Source organism: Pempheris klunzingeri, chromosome 3 (assembly GCF_042242105.1).
Source record: "Pempheris klunzingeri isolate RE-2024b chromosome 3, fPemKlu1.hap1, whole genome shotgun sequence".
Taxonomy (NCBI): domain Eukaryota; kingdom Metazoa; phylum Chordata; class Actinopteri; order Acropomatiformes; family Pempheridae; genus Pempheris; species Pempheris klunzingeri.
This window is the reverse complement of record NC_092014.1, coordinates 14,052,660-14,073,950: the sequence shown is the minus strand read 5'-3', so window position 1 is coordinate 14,073,950 and position 21,291 is coordinate 14,052,660. Positions and strand designations below refer to the sequence as shown.

The following is a 21,291-nucleotide window of genomic DNA, read 5'->3' as shown; positions in this document are numbered from 1 at the left end:
TGGGGGACGTCACGTGCCCAAACGTACACATTTTGTTTACTTTCACTTTGTCATTTCTCAATATAAAGGCTCATAGTATGAAATTTTATCAGGATTGTTTTTTTAAAATTATTTTCAAAATTCCATTATCCCCTCTATTGCAAGGTGTATAGAATAGGAGATATGGATTTACTATGCAAGTTTTGCCTTCGGGCCCAAATGGGGCCCCACTGAATCCCATAATAACCACATATGTTCGATACACTGTAATCCTGACACATTATAATGCATTTCCCATGAATACCCAATGAATCTAAGCCTCTACCTTCAAAATAAAAGAAAAACAGGTTTTAGGTGTCATGCTCCCCCCCCCCCACCACCAGAGGGCTTCACATAAAGTGAGCTTGCAAAATGCATGAAACAGCTGAAACCCACAAAAATAGTCTTGGAATTGATATAAAAGAGTGGTGTGTGTGTGTGTGTGTGTGTGAGAGTGTGTCTGAGTGTGTGTGTGTGTGCGTGCATGTGTCTGAGTGTGTGTGTGCGTGCATGTGTCTGAGTGTGTCTGCGTGTGTGTGTGTGTGTGTGTGTGTGTGTGCGTGCATGCATGTGTCTGAGTGTGTCTGCGTGTGTGTGTGCATGTGTCTGCGTGTGTGTGTGAGAGTGTGTCTGAGTCTGTGTGTGTGCGTGCGTGTGTGTGTGTGTGTGCGTGCATGTGTCTGAGTGTGTCTGCATGCGTGTGTGTGTCATCAAAGGTCAAATGGGCTCTGTTTATGTCTTTTCTTGATCAACAGAGACCCTCCTCTCTCCTATTGGATAATGGTGTAACATGTTTATGCAGGTGCATGTTTGAAGTCTGCTAGAATAGTTTGCAGCCTTGTCTGGCTGGTCATTTCACCAGCAGACACCATGAGGCGAGGATACAAACTGGAAGAAGTCCTTGCTGCAATTTTGCAGTCCTCTGAGGAGAGTGGAGAGGACTTTGGCAGCACTGAAGCCTCAGGTGAGAGCGACGAATCTGGGGATGAATTCCTGCCAGGGACAGAGAGGTCCAGCAGCTCAGAGGAGGAGGAGGAGGAAGAGGAACATGGAGAAGCAATGGAGGATGAAGCCACTCCATGGCGGTCTAAAAATGGGGAAATCCTGTGGTCTCCCACACACCGAGAGGTCGTGCCATTCTTTCCCCCTCCAATTCTGACCCCAGGGCCGACCCACTTTGCCATTGCCAGGATCAGCAGCCCTGAGACAGCGTTTGACCTGTTTTTACGGAGGAAATCCTGCAGCTAATCCTGCATTTCACCAACCTGCAGGGGAGGAGGTCTGTGAAACAATGGAAAGACGTGAGTGAGGAGGAACTGCGGGCCTACCTGGGGCTGCTGATCCTGGCAGGCATGTACAGGTCACAGCATGAGTCTACCAAATGCCTGTGGAACAGTGAGACGGGGCGTCCAATTTTTGCAGCATCCATGGCACAAAAGAGGTTCTTACAAATCAATCTGGCCCTGAGATTTGATGACCGACTGTCAAGGCCAGAGCGCCACAGGAGAGAGAAATTGGCTCCAATCATGGATCTCTGGAGCAAATGGAGCACCCGCCTTCCGAAACTTTTTAACCCAGGGAGAGACATTTGCATCGATGAGCAGCTGGTCCCTTTTAGGGGCCGCTGCTCATTCAAGCAGTATATGCCCTCCAAGCCGGGAAAATATGGGCTGAAGATTTGGGCTCTCTGCGATGTGCAGACCTCTTACGCGTGGAGGCTTCAAGTATATACAGGAAAGTCTGCCACATGAGAGGTAAACCAAGGGATGCGGGTGGTGCTGCAGCTCACCGATGAACTCGAGGGCCACACAGTCACCACGGACAATTTTTTCACATCTTTTCCTCTGGCAGAGGAGTTGCAGAAGCGGAGGATGGCACTGGTAGGGACACTGAGAGTTAACAAACCTGAGCTCCCCCCCCAGCTGCTCAGTGTCAAAGGAAGAGAGGTGCTGTCCTCCGTGTTCGGATTCAGCCACAACAAAACCGTTGTGTCGTATGTCCCGAGGAAGGGAAAGAACGTTCTGCTCCTCAGCACACGACACAGAGAGCCAGAGGTCCAGGGATCTGGCAAGAAGAAGCCCCAGATCATCCTGGACTACAACAGGTGCAAGGGGGCTGTGGACCACCTAGACCAGGTAAGCACAATCATACAATTTTTTTTTTTATACAATCAATTATTTACTAATTGATTTACTGTTACTCATTATGTACGATTGTCTGATATAGCCATAGACAATTCATTTAATTTTATTCTGTATTTTTGTATATATCAAAATAATAAGAAGGATGTGTATAAATGTATTCATGTCATCTGATCATTTCTTTTCCTTTTTGCAGGTTTGTGGCACGTACTCCTGCAGACGACAGACGCGGAGGTGGCCCATGTGCCTCTTCTATCACATGCTGGATGTATCGTGCTACAATGCATACATGCTGTTCACTGCCGTGGATCCCGGCTGGAATAGCACCAAAAACTACAGGCGGCGTCTGTTTTTGGAGCAGGTCGGGAGAGCGCTGGTCACCCCGGCCATGGCTGCAAGGAAGTGTCTGCCGAGGAGGCCATTTGCAGCCAGCCTGGTCCTAAAAGCCTCACGCCAGGTCCACGGTCAGGAGGAGGAGGAGGAGGAGGAGGGACCACAGCCAGGGCCCTCTAGAAAGCGAAAGCAATGTGCTTTGTGCACACAGCGCAGGAGGGTCTGGAGGCAGTGTGCCAAATGTGGCACACATGCATGCAGCATGCACCTCAAAACAGTGTGTCATTCATGTTTGTAATTGTAAGTGTTTTGTGGGAGTTTGTTCAATAAACGTTCATTGTTCCAAAAACAATAATGCATCAAAATCATTGTTGTTATCAATTATTGACCTAATCAAGGCTGTAATAACTTCATCCCAAATATTCCTCTTTGCACCTTATTTTTGAAAATATAGCATATTTACTGTTTTTAACACTGAAAAAATGAGGAGTTCTCATGACAAAAAGGGCATAAAAACCTTAAAAATCTGAAAAAATTATTAAAAACTTTATATCTATGGATAGATCTGAAGTTGTTGAAAAGGTCTAATGTGGTGAAAGTGAAAAAAAAAAAAAAAAAAGTAACACTTTTATTACACTTCTATGAGAGGGCCCGTTTCGGGCCTAAGGGCAAAGAGTGTACGTTTTTTTAATAAACTCTCATTACTCCAAAAATAATAATGCACCAAAATCAATGTTCTTATCATTTATTGACCTAGTCAAGGCTGTAATAACTTCATCCCAAATATTCCTCTTTGCACCTTATTTTTGAAAATATAGCATATTTTGGTTTTTTCCATTGAAAAAAATGAGGAGTTCTCATGACAAAAAGGGCATAAAAACCTAAAAAATCTGAAAAAATAATTAAAAGCTTTATATCTATGGATAGATCTGAAGTTGTTGAAAAGATCTGATGTGGTGAAAGTGAAAAAAAAATTATTTTTTTTTAACATTTTTATTACACTTTTATGAGAGGGCCCGTTTCGGGCCAGAGGGTAAAGAGTGTCGGTAAATTTTCTGGGGACCCCGAGGACACGATGTCTGATCAGCCAGCTGCTAATCACTGTGGCCAAGACATAAGAATTCAATATTGACACAACACAAGATCTGAAAATGTTGAAGCGTCTGAAAGCGTTAAATACCTCGGAGCAGTTCTGGACTCCCGGGTGAGCTTCTCTGAAAATACAGAGCGTCTTTTCAACACAGCAGCTTTATCTTCTTTGGCAACTTTGTGGCCTCAGTTAGTCAGCAGATTTTAGAGCTAGAGCACAAAACCAGAACTAGAGTGTTTACATTTTTCACCTTCTAGCCTGGTAGGATCACCTAAAGTGTAGCTCTAAGAGTTAACTTTATAGTATTGGGCCAATGGCAAGAAAAATAGGAGGAAAACAAGTATAGTGGCAGATAGCTCCCATCCTTCTGACAACTACAAATGCATTTAACCTTGTGCACCCCTTAAAAAAATAATGACGTTTTACCCTCGGTGCAAAAAATGTTCTGTTCCTAAAAAGTGCTATAAAAATATTATACATTCATATTTTTTTTCACTTTTATTGCATTAAATCTTTCGACCAACTTCAGTCCTAATCATAACTATTACGTTTTCATGTATTTGTCAAATATTTTTAACCCTTTAATGCCATTTTTGCAATATAAAACTACAATTAATTAATGAGAAAAACACAAAATATGAAATATTTTTCATATACTAATTGCAAACTGGAATTTTTTTGGGGGGTATTACAGTCTTGGATATGTCAATAATTGACAACAACATTGATTTGAATGCATTATTATTTTTTGAGCAGTTTGAGTTTATGTAAAAATGTGCCACCTTTTACCCTCGATGCAAAAAATGTTCTGTTCCTAAAAAGTGCTATAAAAATATTATACATTCATATTTTTTTCCACTTTCAATGCATTAAATCTTTTGACCAACTTCAGTCCTAATCATAACTATTAAGTTTTCATGGATTTATTACATATTTTTTACTTTTTAGTGCCATTTTGGGAATATAAAACCAAAAATTTCAAATGAGAAAAACACAAAATATGAAATATTTTTCATATACTAATTGCAAACTGGAATTTTTTTGGGGGGGTATTACAGTCTTGGATATGTCAATAATTGACAACAACATTGATTTGAATGCATTATTATTTTTTGAGCAGTTTGAGTTTATGTAAAAATGTGCCACCTTTTACCCTCGATGCAAAAAATGTTCTGTTCCTAAAAAGTGCTATAAAAATATTATACATTCATATTTTTTTCCACTTTCAATGCATTAAATCTTTTGACCAACTTCAGTCCTAATCATAACTATTAAGTTTTCATGGATTTATTACATATTTTTTACTTTTTAGTGCCATTTTGGGAATATAAAACCAAAAATTTCAAATGAGAAAAACACAAAATATGAAATATTTTTCATATACTAATTGCAAACTGGAATTTTTTTGGGGGGGTATTACAGTCTTGGATATGTCAATAATTGACAACAACATTGATTTGAATGCATTATTATTTTTTGAGCAGTTTGAGTTTATGTAAAAATGTGCCACCTTTTACCCTCGATGCAAAAAATGTTCTGTTCCTAAAAAGTGCTATAAAAATATTATACATTCATATTTTTTTCCACTTCCAATGCATTAAATCTTTTGACCAACTTCAGTCCTAATCATAAGTTTTCATGGATTTATTACATATTTTTTAACTTTTTAGTGCCATTTTGGGAATATAAAACCAAAAATTTCAAATGAGAAAAACACAAAATATGAAATATTTTTCATATACTAATTGCAAATTGGAATTTTTTGGGGGGGGTATTACAGTCTTGGATATGTCAATAATTGACAACAACATTGATTTGAATGCATTATTATTTTTTGAGCAGTTTGACTTTATGTACAAAATATGCCACCTTTTATGCTTTGTGCAAAAAATGTTTTGTTCCTAAAAAGTGCTATAAAAATATTATAATTAATATTTTTTTCACTTTTATTGCATTAAATCTTCTGAAAAACCTCAGTCCTGATCATAACTATTCCATTTTCATGGATTTATTAAGTATTTTTAACTTTTTAGTGCCATTTTGGGAATATAAAACCAAAAATTTCAAATGAGGTAAAACACAAAATATGAAATATTTTCCATATACTAATTGCAAACTGGAATTTTTTTGGGGGGGTATTACACCCTTGGGTATGTCAATAATTGACAACAACATTGATTTGAATCCATCATTATTTTTTGAGCAGTTTGACTTTATGTACAAAATATGCCACCTTTTATCCTTTGTGCAAAAAAATATTCTGTTCCTAAGAAGTGCCCAAAAAATATTATACATTAATATTTTTTTCACTTTCAATGCATTAAATCTTTTGAACAACCTCAGTCCTGATCATAACTATTCAATTTACATGTATTTATGAATTAATTTTAACCCTTTAATGGTATTTTGGGAATATATTGACAAATGATGAGAAAGGTCACTCAGTGGAGCAGGACCTGCAGATCGCTGTCATGTATACTTTGCATCCATACTTGCTGTACTTGGCACACTGGGTCCAGACCTTTCTCTGTCCCATGCAAAATGTGCACTGCCTGTACCTCTTTGAGGGCCTGGCTTCTCCTGCTGGCTCTTCCATTTCCTCTGACATGACCCACTAGTGTGGCTGCTGCTGGTCCAAGCAGCAGCCACACTAGTGGGTCTTCCAGCTCCAGCTCAAGTGAGGAAATGGGTCTTCCAGCTCCAGCTCAAGTGAGGACATCCATGTCCTCACTTGAGCTGGAGCTGGAAGACCCATCTGGATGAATTTCAGGTGAAGCCTCCCCTGATATGTCCTCAGTGCCTGTGTCTGTGCCGGACATCTCCTCCTCGTTCTCAGGCGACTGCAGGACAGCAGTCAGAGCCTCCTCTAACACAAAAGTGTCTCTTCATTGTCACTGAGGAAATGACCAGCCAGCACCAGCTAGGTGCAGCTTGAGGTTTGCAGACACAGCACCTGTATAAACATGCTGCACTGTAAACCAAAACAATAAAAAGACTGCTTTGGTCAAAAAAAAACAAAAAACGTTTCCAGGCAAAAAAAAAGCTAGGGTGCTCCTCCTTAGATTCTTTGACCTTTTGACTTTGATTGCTTTTTACAAGTGCTGTAGTGTGTCTGGGGGCTTCGAATAGGTGTGTGTGTGTGTGTAGGTGTGTGTTTGTGGGCGGGGGGGTGAGTGGGTGCATGTGGTCTGTGGGCATAAGAAAGATAGCGATAGGGATTTGCAAAATTTGATGAGCAAAAATGACTTTCTAACTCCCTATACACAAACACACACACACACACACACACTCATCAAATAATTTGTCAAAACACACATTCATACCACACTTTTACATCACTGCCAACACACTCAGACCATTTTAGTTGGAATCATGCATTCTGCTGGGGAGCAATAGTGAGAAATGCAACGGAAGTAGGATTCACTGAAACAGCATATAATGGAGCCCTCAGCCATATAGTGGAAAAAGATGTCAAATGATGGATAATGAAAAAAACTACAATTTTCAAGCCAAAAGCTTAGATTGAAAAGGTAGTCATAAGTAAAACATTATTTTATGGTGTAATTAAAGTAGGATCAAAAAGTGATGTTTTAATGGGAGTCAATGGTGCAAAAAATGTTTTAAGGGTGAAAGGTGGAACTTTCTTCTCTCCACAGTGTATTATAATTCTGTTATTACATTCAAAGTTGAAATCTTAAAATGTGGTAAAAGACTGACATCCTTGCAAAATTTTGTCTCATTATCATTAAAATTGGCAAAATTATTGAGTATTTTTAGTTGAAAAATGCAAAAAATGTACCGAGGGGTGCATAAGGGTTTTAAGAAGTCCATCGAGTGCCAGCAAAATCCTCACCTCAGCAAATGTGTAATATGGCCTCATCTACGTGCTTGTTTTACTAACTGCTTGTTTCTTCTGTTTGTCTTCGCTTCACAAAGACAAGTTTCCTCCCTGGTTCTACTAACATTACAATGGTGCACCTGTGTGATAAGACTTATTCAGTGTTTTCAGCAGTACAGACTGACGAGTCACTTTAAGTGCTGAACCTTGATTTCTTGACCCAGTAGACGTTGTTGTTGGCTGTGATTCTACCTGGGGCCAAAACGATAAAACGATTAGTCGATCGACAGAAAAATAATTGCCAACTATTTTGACAACTGATTGATCATGCAAGTAATTCTTCAAGCAAAAAAAACCTGTGAAATAATGTCTCACTTTGTCAGGTTCCAGCTTCTCACGTGTAAACTGAACATCTTTGGGTTTTCCAGTCGGTCGGACAATATGAGACACAAACCTGACAGCACCTTTGGCTCTGTGAAGTTGTGGTGAGCATTTTTTTCACAATTTGGCAGTTTGTAGATCAAATGATTAATTACAAAAGTAATCATGACAGTAATTGTTAGTTACAGCCCAAATTTTGTCCTCAGATTATTCAGTGACTTATTTAGTGAATTTTCTTTGCTGCAGTTTGCAAGTGGCATTATTGGACATCCCTCACTCTGAATACAGTTTAGATTCTATTTCAGAGATTGTCTTTTGAGTGGATGAATTTTTCAAAACATTTTAGAGTAATCAGGTCGTCTGAGTTTTCTAAATCTAGATCTAAACAACTTTTGTAAAATAACTCTCTGAAACCATTTTCAAATAGTGTCTATAACGTGCTTTCTCTTTTCATTTGGGGCAAAAAAAAAAAGACAAAAATCAATCACAGACACTCATAAGCAACATATTTCTCTATTAATCCTCATGACATTTTTACAAAATTGCAATTTACAGGAGTGTCGGTGCTAACCGTGGAGCTAAGGCATTTCTGTATCAACGTTTTAGCAAAAAGTAACAAGTTTTCTTTTTACATTAGAGTCACATTATTTACAGCCTGATCTACAAACATGTAGATGTCTTGAGACATATGTTACTACAGTGGTGTATAGACATGATAATGGGAGATCGTGTGCATCATTTGTTCACTGTGGAGACGCTCTGACTGAAAACACAGAACAGGAAGATAAAAAAAAAAAAGAAGAGGAAGGACATTTCTAGGCCAGTGTGGTCAGAGTCGAGTGTTTGGATGAGGGACAGATGAGTTACCCACAGATGATAAAACCAGTTTCACTACTTTCTGATGCTCATTAAAGGATTGTTGCAAGTGCAGAGAAAAAAATATAACAGTCTGTGCAGGGAGGGAGGCAGGCAAACCAGGACAGTTTGTTTTCCTGCTTTTGTCATCGGTCATTTCTTGCCCTTGCCGGTGCCCTTGCCTTTGCCTTTGCCTTTGCCCTTCCCAGAATCTTCTTTCTTCTCCTTCTTTGTCGTCGTCTCCTTAGTGGTTTTGGCCTTCTTCTGCTGCAGGGAGAGACGAAACACAGACAACATATAAACAAGGAGATAAGAAAAGAAATAAGAGGAAGAAAATCCTTCGGATCAAATGAGTTTTGGACGTTGTTATTCCAACTTGAATCCTCTTACTTTGATCATGGCGTCAGTTTTGAGGCCCTCGTCCTCAGACTCCTGCTCGTTGTTGTCCACATCCTCTCCAAACACCTCTGACTCTGCTCCACCACCACGGCGGCCCTTCTTCACTACCTGCAGGGAGTACGGCGTCAGGTGAACTTCCTTGTTGTAGGCCCGCGTGAATGCTGCCTTCACCTGGGAGGAGACAATGGAAATGAACCATGGAAAAGTTAGTCTATTTTATGTTGTTAAGATCTGATTATTAGATAAGTCAAAGGACTCTCATTTTGGACTCGTGTAGACTTCTACTGCTGCCAGCATCACAATCACAAATCCTACATGTCGAGGGTTTGAGAACCTCTGATGCTGGTTAAGGGGTGTAAGGGGTGCTGACCTTAGAGTCCAGTTTGGAGTAAGGGTCAGGTTGTCCGCCCCAGACGCTGATCTCCATGATGCTGTCCACATCCTCTTTGATGAGCTGGTAGTCATCCAGCAGCTGCACAGCTTCGCCAGCGCCCTCTGCTCCGTGTTTCTGAAGTGGGCTCAGCAGCGCCTGCCGCAGGTAGTGCAGGTAGTCCAGGTTCACCGCCTGTCTGCTGCACAACGTCCTGTGGGAGCCGAACAAATAAAAACATTCAAACACTCAAGTCTGATTTTGTGTTTGCATAAATAGTCAAAAAGAAAGAAGGTGATCGAGGCCCGCTCACTTTAAGCCCATGTGCGAGGCCAGCTCCTGGACGATGCGCGAATGTTTACTGGTGGAGGAGTTCTTGCCGAGCCAGCTGGGGAAGGTGGGGAACTGACTCATGTAGCCTCTCATGAGCTCTCCAGGTAGCACGCTGGCATAGATGGCCTACGAGCGCACACACACACACAGCCCATCACAAAAATGACTCTCTGATGCCCCAACACATGCGCATGAGTATTTAAAGGTTATTGCAATAGTGTGTGTTTGCTATTATAAATGTTAGATAATTACATTCAGTGTTTGTTTTGCAAAATGATTAACAAAAGCCAATTTCAAACAAATGTCTCACAGATCAGCCTCACGTAAATTAAAGAAATGTTAGTGTTAAACCAGCCATAATTAGAATGGTTAACAGAAAATATTAAGATAACCTTGTGTTTAAGGTGTTTTACAGTGAAAAAGAGGCGACATCTGAAGGCTTTGGTTAGTCGACCGTGTCATATTACAACTGTATGTTATGAGGAATATCGTGTTTACCAGAAGACGCCTGGTTTGTCAGCCTAAAGCCAGATTTATACCTCTGCATTACAGTTTCCACAAAGCATCAGAGCCTATACACATGTAATAATAAAATACATGAGCCTCAAAACTGTAAGTACACTTACACTACACTAAAAGGCGAGTCAGATGTCTTTCTCACACTCACACTCGAGGAGATGACAACACAATTAATTGTGATTAATGATTTCATGACAAAAGCCTCCTACGCTGTTGTTTGACAGGGCAAAGTTTGGGATAAATAAAACACAGAATATGACGTATGACCTAGCTTGTGTTGCTATCGTGTGCGTATGTGTGTGAGTTACCTGGGTGGGCAGCAGTGACCAGTTCTGCCCAGAGCGGATCCGTCTGTCCACCACGTCTCCGTCGCAGATGGAGTCTGCGGTCTTGCTGAGCAACACCAGGTGGGACTTCAGATCACCACTGTGAGAGGAGAGACAGAGAAGAAAATACAAAAACATTCACGGAATAGTCGCGCAATAATAAAGATTTAGAAAATATTCATTTCAAGTTTTTAGAGCCAGGGGGGCCATTAGCGTAGGTGGAGACAGCTAGCCTCTCTCACCCTGCAGCCTTTGGCCGAACGTTCAGGTAGTTCTCTTGAACAAAGAGCGGCGCCAGCGAGTAGTCGTGGAAGAAGAGGTCCGACTTGTCTATGAGACTCATGTTGGCCTCCTCCCCTGAGGCAAACACCTTCCTACAAACGTCAAACGGCCCCATCTTCATGTCCTTGCGGGCTTTGGCTGCGTCAGCCTTGCACTGGTCGTACGTCATCACCTTGTCTTTGGCCGACCACATGCTCAGGTTGTGGATCACCTGGAGGAAAAAATGGCCAGCGTGGTGACACAGGACACCGAGTGAAGACATAACCTCAGTATGAATTTGTGATGCTTTACCTGTCGCACATCCTGATTGGAGGCTAGGATCATTTCGTTAAGAGCTGCCGGTGGGATCTTGATTCCCTCCTTGAAAGCGATGGACATCATGGCTCCCTGAAAAAAGAAAAAGATAAAGAAAAGCGAGTTGAAGAGTTTAGTTTAAAACATTTCGGTTTCAAAAGCAGGGAACATACAGACAGCAGTTATCTGCAGTATTGCGGCTCTGTTGTTATTACTGTATGAATTGTTATATATCAAGTCTCACTTGCCTGTCCTCACAAGCCAATTAAAACTACAATTATTATTATTATTTTTTTTAATATTGCCGGCTTGTTTTCAGCCATAATCCAAATGCATAACAACTTGACAATTGCATGTAATAATTGGATTCATTCAGCATCTGTAATCTCTGTGTGTCTTTTTGACTATATGAACCCAAACCTTACATAACATGTCATGTTGGGACAGCATGTGTGTGTGCCTACCTTGATCTGCTCCACTCGCGGCCTCTGGAAGCGCAGATCGAAGCAGTAGTTGGCCAGGGACCTGATCTTTTGGTGGTTACGATCGTTGCACATGCAGATGATGGGAATCTTTGAATTTTTGATCAGGCCGATCATCTCCTACAGGAGGCAAAATCTCAGAGGTCAGTATCAACTACAGCCTTTTCAAAATGAGAGAATCTGGTCACTTTTTTTTTTTTTTTTTTTTTTTTAAATTACCTGGATTCCTCCGCGGTCCTCGTTACCAGCCATGCCATCAACCTCGTCCATGATCAGGACGTGTTTACTGGTCACTGTCTGAGACGTGCCTACAAAACACACCAACAGTTACATATACCACATAAAATTCACCACACTCACATCTGGGCGAACAAAATCAAAAGACTTGCTGTAGCTGCTTCACAATTAAAACCTTGCAGTGACTAATTTTCCTTGAGAGACAATCACAAACAACAAAGGCCGACATGAGTGCAAATGTGTAACAGACAATCAGAAAAACAAAAAAGCAATCACCTTTGTAGAAGTTCTCGATGCTCGTGTTGTTAAGTGACTCTGCGACAACTTCCTTCAGACTGTTTTTGCTGCGAGTACAGCTGGCGTTCATCTCCACGTAGCTGAAGCCCAGCTCCTGCGGGCCGACACCCAAACACAGTGGAGAGGTTGAGTTATGGGTGCAGCAATACTTGAAATAATACACTGACTGGTGTGACTACTGGTGTGAAAACACTAGATGATGCAAAAAAAAGCACGCCTGTGTGTTTCAGACTCACCTCACAGACCAGGGCAGCTGTGGTCGTCTTCCCCACCCCCGGCGGTCCAGAGAGCAGAGCAGCTTTGAGTCCAGATCCATCGTCTTTCCCTCCTCCAAACTTGCCAAACCTTGCTGCTGCACAGGAAGGAGCACAAAGCACACGGCCTTCAAACAACCAGATACATTTTATCATCACACCAGATTCTGCCACACACCTCAAAATACAGACAAAGCTCAACCGTCTGCTACCTGGTGGCTTGGAAGCGCCCCCGCCGTGGTGTCTGTGCCAGTTCTGCAGCCAGAGGAGCAGCTTATTAGCACAGCTCTTGTCTCCCTGCTGGCCAATCACAGCCTTCAGAGAATGTGGGCGGTATTTGTCCACCCACAGCAGACTGGCACCCTCCCCGGTCGATGATGGGGCTGAAGGTGAAGCCGTGGAGGAGGAAAGGCTCAGCTCCCTCCGGGCTGTGTGCCTTGAGCCTCTCCCAGGGGGAGTGGTCCTGACACCGTGGCCTTGTGCCAAGCTGGTCTTCGACGGACTCGGGGTGTGAGGGGACCTGGAATTACCCTTGGAGGGAGAGATCTTCTGGGCTTTGGGGGTACTCTTCGAGGGCTTGCTGGGGGGAGTCCTTGTCTTTGAAGCTTTGCTCTTAAAAAAAAAAAAAAAAAAAAAAAAAAGTTTATAAATTGCATGTTTTTGCTGCTACAGCATACAGATAAAAAGTGTGCCCGCTGTGGAGCTCTCCCAAGAACTAGAAACCTTCAAGAGCTTTTTTTCTGTTCTCTTATTCGCACCACCAACAGGAACACAGAAGTCACGTAATCAACCAGCCACTGGTAAAGCAGCATCACGCTTTGATGAGTCAAAATCAGGTTGTATTTCGCCCATTGCATACTTGCTCATTACGGAAGTTCATTATGAGCTGTTGCTTGTGTTTTGTGTAGTCAGTTTACACACAGATCTGCACTCGCTCATGTTTTTGACAAGTCGCCGAACACTTAGGTCACTCACAGCTTCTCTTCTATTAGGAAAGTACCTACTAAAAGGCTAAAAAACTTCCTCAAAATGGGGTTCTAGGCACAATGTTCCCAGTTCTTGCAGTGCAGACAAATTAAAAAGGTGATCACTTGTGTCGACAGCATGATTTCAGTGAAAATGTGAAAGCTGACCTCAGTCTCTGCAGCGATCTCGTACTTGGACTTCTTTCCTGGTTTGGTTCTGATCAGCTCCAACAGACCGTCCTCATCCAGGATCTTGGTGCCCAAACTCTCCGCCTGGGTATAAAATCAATTGTACAAACATAATGTATTTGATAGACAGATACAGATGAATAGTCTGGTAAACAGGCAGGATGGGAAAACAGAGAGAGGAAGCTCAGTCTCAGATTGGTGTGATTGAGTGCTCAGTTTTAGAAATTTTAATGCATTTGTACATTCTATACGCAGTTTGTAGAAAAAAAATTACAAAAACAAGTGAGATTCATTGGTATGTCAAATCATTTGTAAATGGATGCGATGACTTTTCCTATCGATAACTATTCTACATGTTGAGCTAAGTTTCAGAAAACAATCCCATACACATCTATAACACAGCCAAAAATCATGCCGACCAGCATCAGTGATTGCAATCACATGCTCGGTCACTTCAGGACATGCTTCTCTCGGTCTGAATGTGTTAGTCTGGATCAGGTTGGTCACCTTCTCGAACTTCGAGACTCCGCTGTCTCTGCCCTGCACCAGGTAGGTGGTCTTCTTGCTGACATTGCCGGTCACTTTGCCTCCATAGCGCTCAATGAGGGATTTAGCATCATCCCTCTCCATGGACTCCAGGACCCCCGTCAACACAAACACACAGCCCTCCAAAGAGTTCTCTGCGCCCTGGAAAACACACACACACACACACAAACAAACCCAATACAGCCAGTGATTAGTAACAAGACGAAGGCAGTGTGGAAAACTCAACAGAATCAGTTACTGAAATGTGCCGCAACTTTTTCTCACCACAACAGTCTGAGGGCCTGAAGGTGTGCGTTACCTGTGGAATCTCCTTGGAGCCCAGAGCTCGTGGTCCATCTCTGTTGAGGTAGTTTCTGTAAGCTGAAGCATTGGCCTTCTTCTTCTCTGGGTCGTCGGGACTCGTGCTTGTGCTCTGATCAGATTGAACGACAGACAGGGGGACATTTATTCTTGTTATCATGGGTTTCTCCTCCCTGCTTCAGCTCCTTTGGGGACAAATGGACTGATAATTAATATCCATCATGACACTGATAAGCTGCATTTTAACTGACAGCATCTACCCTGCTTACCTCTGGTTTCTTGGGAGAAATTTTAACTGCGGTGGGTGTGGTTCCTGTTTTGGGTGTAAACTTCTTGTCTGAGCTTGTCGACGCCAGAGGCTCCTTTTTGGGAGAGATTTTAATTTTTGTGGGCGAAAATGATGTTTTGCTCTTGGTCCCTTCGTCTCTCTCTTGCTCCTTTTTTTTCATCATGGCCAGTTTGGAGCTGGCTTTGACAGGAGCGGGGTTCTTCTTTGGAGACGGACTAATCACATCCTCCGACACGCTGTCCCTTCGACTGGTCTTTGATGTGCTCAGGTTAGGGGCTGGTTTTTCATCCGACCCTTTACGAGCCTGGGTGAGGACATACAAAATTATATTCGATAATGAATCACATCAAAAGTGAGCGTGCATTTGTGAAGTTATTTGTTCATTTATTTTAAATCACCTTCTTTGCTTGAGGTTCCTCGTCCAGCATGGCTAGTGTTCTGGCAAACTCCTCGTCCTCGTGGACCTGCTTTTCCAGCTGAGTGGAGTGAGGAAGTAAACACATGAGAATGGAAGAGCAGATGGCAAACTCAAGTATGAGTAGCATAGACACAAGGAGGTTTTTCTGTGCCACTTACTGAGTTACTCCTGGGATTTTCACATTCAAGTGTTCAAGCGAACATATTATTCTGAAGCTCACTAATTCTCCAAAAGATTCATGATAACTAGGAAACATTCATAAACAGACCCAGGTTTGGGAGACAACACCTAAAGGGAAGCACGCAGGCACTTATTTTAATGTAGATCAATCTGTAGATTATTTCCTGATTGTTTTTCCTTTAAAAAGTTGAAGAACTGTAAAAAAAAAAAAGACAATTTCTTCAACTATCCAAGACATTACTTATTAACACTACTCGTTTTATCCAACCATGTCAGTTTATAATCATATATGAAAACGGAGAACATCAACGTCTGACAACGTTTGGCATTTTTATAAGAAAAATGAAAATGTATTGCTTATCAAAATAGATTCTGATGAATTGGGCAGCACATGTTTAGCACTGTTGGATCACAGCAAGAGACTTCCTCCCACAAGATTTGGTTAATTGGTGACTCTAAATTGCCCATGGGAGTGAATGTGAATGTGAATGTGAATGTATTTGTGTCAATGTGTCAGCACTGTGACTGACTGGCGAGCAGTACAGGGTCTACCCTGCCTGTCACCCAAAGTCCGCTGGGATCAGCTCAAGCCCCCTCTTTACTAAAGCAAAGAGTGAGCAACTGTTGACTGGATCAGCCTACCTCCATGTCCTCATCCATCTGCAGCTGTCTGGCGATTTGCTCATCAGCCAGCAAATCATCTGTGTCCTGAGTCGGCTGAGGAGAAGATGAGTTTGCGTCAATTAGATGTAAAAGGTTCCTTATTAGTGCAATGAAATGCTGAAAAAGGGTCCAGTAAAAGGTCTCATTGGGTGTTACTCAGGAAGCTACGATCCTGACAGTTTGGATGGAAAAAGTAGCACAGGAGAAAAGTAAAAATGGAGTAAAAATGGAACATAATTCACTAATACTTACAGCCTTTCGTTTGGTGCTGGCGACAAGCTTCTTATCTGAGCGCTGAATAGTCGCACTGCCGAAGTAATCGAGCACGGAGGTGGGGGTTTGTTTGGGCTGAGGGGGCGCGGCTGACTTAGGGGTGACGGGCACAGTGGGCGACTTCACCGCAGGTCTCCCTTGTGTGGACGACGGAGACCTCAGGCCCTCTTTGGCTCCTGGATGAGCTCTGTCTGCATCGGACTTTGCTGGCCTGGCTGTGCCATTCTGTTTGGGTTTGGAGACTTTCTTCAAGGACTGAAAGTTGTCACTGTCTGAGTCTAGAAACAAAAAAAAGGGGAAAGATCCTATCAAAATACATGTGCCATAAATTAACAAAACATCGCCCCTCATCTTGTTCAACATGAAAAAGAATGAATTAATTAGCTGAGGACATGAAAATCTTTTCCACTATCATCATCAACATCAGTAACTAGTGTTACATAAATCTCCCACTAGGACAATATCATAGCCACTACCTGCACTCATTTGTTTTTCCCCTGTGCAAAACATACATTTATATATACACTACTCACAAAAAGTTAGGGACATTCGACTTTCAGGTGAAATTTATGGAAAATGTAAAAAGTGAATGCTACAGTGATATTATATCATGAAAGTAGGGCATTTAAGTAGAAGCATGCAATGATAATTTTATTCATCTTAAACAATGTATTTGAAGAAAATCTAACAACAGTGGTAGGTATACCACAACAAAAAATTTTCAGTGTCTCAATAAATTGGGATGTGGCCAAAGGACGTCCACTCCTCTCCTTTCTGTGACTCTTCCAGTCTCTCTGTATCACTGTTACAACCTCCTGATGACACTCTGTGACCCTCTAAGCTCAGTGGACACCTCCGTCTGAGGACTTCCTGTTTGAAGCCTCCAATGGCGAGGTGCTGCTGATCAATTGTTAGGTGTCGTCTTGGTCTCATGATGTCAGAATGTGAACAGCATGATGAGGAGGACTGTTTAAATACCAATTCTACCTGAAGCAGGAAATGTATTGGTGGATTCAGGGATCAAACCTGTTGTGAATGTTGCTGTTAAGCTTCTTGTTAGAGAACAGCAACTTGTGCAAAAAGTACTGAAACACTGAACAGTTGGACATGTGCATTCAAAAGTTTAGAGAAGGTCACATTAAGTTCACCTGGAAAGGTTAGAATGCATTTTAGGTTCATCCTGAAATTTCACCTGAAAGCTGAATATCCTTTTCTTTTTGTGAGTAGTGTATGTGTGTGTGTGTGTGTGTGTGTGTGTGTACATGGGTACATGGGTTTCAGGTCACGTTGCCCAGGCAGGTAAGTCTGTAATATGATGATAAACTGTAGCCCCATTACCTGTTTCAGAGACATAATGCACAGGATCCTTTTTGGGAGGTGGCTCCGTCTTGCTCGTCTTCATCTTCTTTTCCTCTTTGGGGGATTTCTTTGACGTCCTCACTGGCTCCTCATCCTCAGAGTCTGCACAGGCAGAAGAACAAGATGTGCCATGAGGAAAAGCCACAGGGTGTTTATGCCTCACATAAGACATAAGAATGTGCTTTTCTGGAAAATAAATCCTTGAAAATATTTGGAAACCTGCAGTTGTTTAACAACACTTTACGTCAGACCTGCTGAGGGTATTTCTATTTCTCTAACCATCTGGATAAAAATATATTCCTTCCGCTACAAAACAAAAAATATTCTTAACTTGTTTCCCTAGTTGCAACTAGCTGGAAATTATTGCCTTTTATTTTTTATTTGCCTTTCATTACCATCTATCATTAACTGTGTCTATAGCAATAGAATTTAAAATATTTACATTGTTATTGTGTCAAAGAGCAATATTTGATTAGAATTAAAAATGAGTCTTGCGGTAGACGGAGTAGTTTTTATCCAAATGGACTGAAGAGGACTCTCAGGACCTCTGAGATCTCTGAATCGTTGTTGACATCTAATTCATTCAGCAACTCATACAGTAAATGAATTAAATAAAATGAAATGGCAATTTAATTGGATTATTATCTCCGAAATAACTTCAAAACAACTGTAACCATTATAAAAGAAGCCCTCTGCATATTCTAAAGAAAGCTTTTTTCTGAAAAATAGATGCTCAGTTTTCCTTCGAATGTGATGAAAACACATGAAGGGCACAAACTGGGGCAAGACACAAAGTTTAAGTCACTGTATGGCGCATGCAAATAGTGTAGGAGCACAAAATCATACAAACCTGATTCTATGACTGCATGCTTCTTTCGTTTTTTCTCACTTTCCTTGCCTCTCTCCTCTGGTTTGGAGTTTTTGCCCTGAAGCATATAAACAATAATAAAACGTGAATAAGACGATGAAACGGGGGAAACATTACATGGAGGAGGGCAGAAGGTCACATAACTTCCTTGCCTTAGCAGCCTTTTTGTTTTTCACTTCCTCGTCTGAAGAGAGAGGATTCTTCTTCTTCTCAGTTTTGATGTTTCCATTGGGGGCTGGTTTCTGCACCGCAGGCTTGGCTGATGATGGTGCAAAGAACCGCCTGATGTCCTACACACACACACACACACACACACACACACACACACACACACACACACACACACACACACACACACACACACACACACACACACACACACACACACACACACACACACACACGTTAACGCAATATCAACGGCGCTAAAACAAACAGTTGATTAATTCACAGCGTTGCACTAATATCAAATACTGAATGCAAAAATATGCTTTACAATCTGAGGATTTCAGTTTCCGATATTTTTCATTAAACTGCGCATCATTTAAACTTAAAAACAGCAAACAAATATCAACTGTAAGACGAAATCTGAGAACAGAGCAGGATCCTGTCATGTTCTAAACTTCTACTCGCTGATGTTAAATGATATAAACATATACATTTTTTCCTCTTTAGCTGCAGTTAGCTAGCACTGCGCACTTGGCTCCTTCAGCAGCGGGCAGGTTTAACAGGACAACAGGACTAATCTTTCGCTTTATTAAACCACTTTGTTTGTGCAGGCAGCCTGCTGTCTGAGCGGATAAATGTGCTGAAATGTGTAACGTACCATCATGAGCAGGTTTTGTCGCAGGTTAGAGTCCGTTTAGCTGTCAGAAAAGTACTGAAACCCCTCAACTGCTTGGCGCGAAGCAGGTCTCTGCTGTCGCCTGGATATGACGTAAGAACGGTGCGTCACTCAGCGTGCGTTTTTTATTTATTTGTTTGTTTTGTTTATTTATATGAGAATTATAATGTCGAGAAAAATAAAGGAGACAAGAAACGTCAAGTGAGTAAATGTCAACTAAGTAGGATAAACAAAAGGAAAAGAAATGTGTATATCTTAGATATAAAATCTTATAATCTGACATATCAATATACATTTTTTCTTTTCTTCTATAAATAATGAAGTTATACTTATTCATCATCAATGATTACCTATATGATATTAATTAATAATTAGGCGCCTGTTAGACCCCTTGCATGATGTAGACTAAATATATGTGCCTATATTTAGCCAGAGAGGACCTCACTGAGATTAAAAATCTCCTCTATTCAGGTGTGTCTTGGCCAAGATAAGAACACCACATAGAACATAAACCATACAGGTTAGAAAGCATAGACACAGACATAGACAGACTGATAATGATTCAGATGAAATATGAGAATATTCAAGGATCAAAAAACACATCTGATTAACATATGACCGATGAAGTGACACAATTAAATATACCATAATAAAGATAAGGGGTGTGAATATTACCCAGCAAAATCTCAAGAGAGCAAGTGAGTATCCAGATTATAGTGGGAACATTTTCATTAATGTCAAAGTGCATCCAGTTATGTATATCGTACCTAAATGTGTGAGTAAAAAACGTGTGAGTAAACAAGTAATGAATAAATGTTCAATACTTTCTACCAGAGTATCCAATACAAACTTAAATTGCTGCTTTAAAAGAGCACTCAGTGGGTACATTACATAAAAAGTGTGCGCTACAGGGCAAAACAAGAATTTTGAGACAACTCTCTGAAGCAGCTGTAACAGATTTTCACATATAATTTAAGTCCAATATAGTAAAATATTATTGTATACACTGATTGACCGCACAATCTCAACTTCATTTCTAAGAAATATAGGTGTCCATCTGACCATCTAAAGTAAATCAAAAAGTAAACAAAGAGAGACTCAGAGGTATTTCTGTAGACAGTATTGTATGTTGTTTCATTTATTTGTCAAGACAACATTGTTTATCAATGAGTGTTTCCTGATCTGCAACCTTTGGTTGAGGTTTGTTTAAGGAGTTTAGGGAAATAAAATTAAAATCACAGTCACAATGAAAAGGCAGCAGGAAGTTAACTGTGGTCTTTGTTGTCAATGTCAGATGTAAATGTTACTAATGTCATAGCTTTGGTCCTCAGAAACAAACATTATCTCATTTTCAGAAGATCAGGTGGACCCGCTACATTACCCTGCCCTTCCTCATTGCACTACATTACAACACTCAGTATAAATGTTCCTTTTGCGTAAGCAATGGGGAAGACTTGTGATGTTTTTGAAGAGATCATTAGTGATTTTGAGAAAATCTTCACAGCAGAAAATGTCTTTAACAGTTCCATAAGTGCATGTGAAATACACTGTTGCCCATAAAGTTGGAATAATTGTTCAATACCCCCAAGTTTGTTAAAGCCTGAATACACAGTTTGCAAAGGTTAATTGTGGTTTAAGTTTCACTGTGATATGTTTGGAAGAGTTTGATCAATAAAGTTGAGAAGATATACACTTTATTTATCAAGAATAAATCACATTGTCACAATCATTTCATGAGAAGTATAATTATTAATGATAATTTAATCTCCTCTTACTAAGAGGATCAGAGGATCTCCAGCTTCTGTTTACATTACTTGCAGTTTATTTTTCTTAATAACAATTACTTGAAGTGTGGACACGAACACGGTTGAATACACAAACATACACACAATCGCACGTCTACCAAGTGTGTGTTGAATGATAGTGCCTGCAGCTGTGTCAGTACAGG

At 41.0% G+C, this 21,291-nt stretch overlaps 1 protein-coding gene and 1 pseudogene across 1 annotated transcript; one reads left to right on the top strand and one right to left on the bottom strand.

Annotated features, from left to right (window-relative positions):
* The first annotated feature begins 888 nt into the window (after positions 1–888).
* Positions 889–6,517, top strand: LOC139199315 (piggyBac transposable element-derived protein 4-like; annotated as a pseudogene).
* A 1,781-nt stretch (positions 6,518–8,298) lies between these two features.
* Positions 8,299–19,412, bottom strand: rfc1 (replication factor C (activator 1) 1). The gene is made up of 23 exons (XM_070828170.1): positions 19,326–19,412; positions 18,652–18,789; positions 18,482–18,557; positions 17,611–17,733; positions 16,252–16,550; positions 15,979–16,053; positions 15,137–15,214; positions 14,719–15,042; positions 14,448–14,561; positions 14,111–14,290; positions 13,583–13,687; positions 12,662–13,061; positions 12,432–12,547; positions 12,175–12,289; positions 11,881–11,969; positions 11,644–11,781; positions 11,177–11,272; positions 10,846–11,096; positions 10,586–10,703; positions 9,739–9,884; positions 9,426–9,639; positions 9,047–9,226; positions 8,299–8,923 (listed from the first exon to the last, which is right to left on the bottom strand). Exons 1-23 carry the CDS (start codon positions 19,329–19,331, stop codon positions 8,810–8,812), a joined length of 3,495 nt encoding a protein of 1,164 aa, XP_070684271.1. The 5' UTR covers positions 19,332–19,412; the 3' UTR covers positions 8,299–8,809.
* Between the last annotated feature and the right edge of the window lie 1,879 nt (positions 19,413–21,291).

What these genes read in the sequence shown, in the direction of transcription:
- rfc1 (XM_070828170.1), bottom strand. An exon ending in CCAATCAGGATGTGCGACAG is followed by an intron (nt 11,097 to 11,176) that starts GTAAAGCATCAC and finishes TTTTTCCTCCAG; the next exon opens with GTGATCCACAACCTGAGCAT. An exon ending in GCCTCGCACATGGGCTTAAA is followed by an intron (nt 9,640 to 9,738) that starts GTGAGCGGGCCT and finishes CGGCTCCCACAG; the next exon opens with GACGTTGTGCAGCAGACAGG.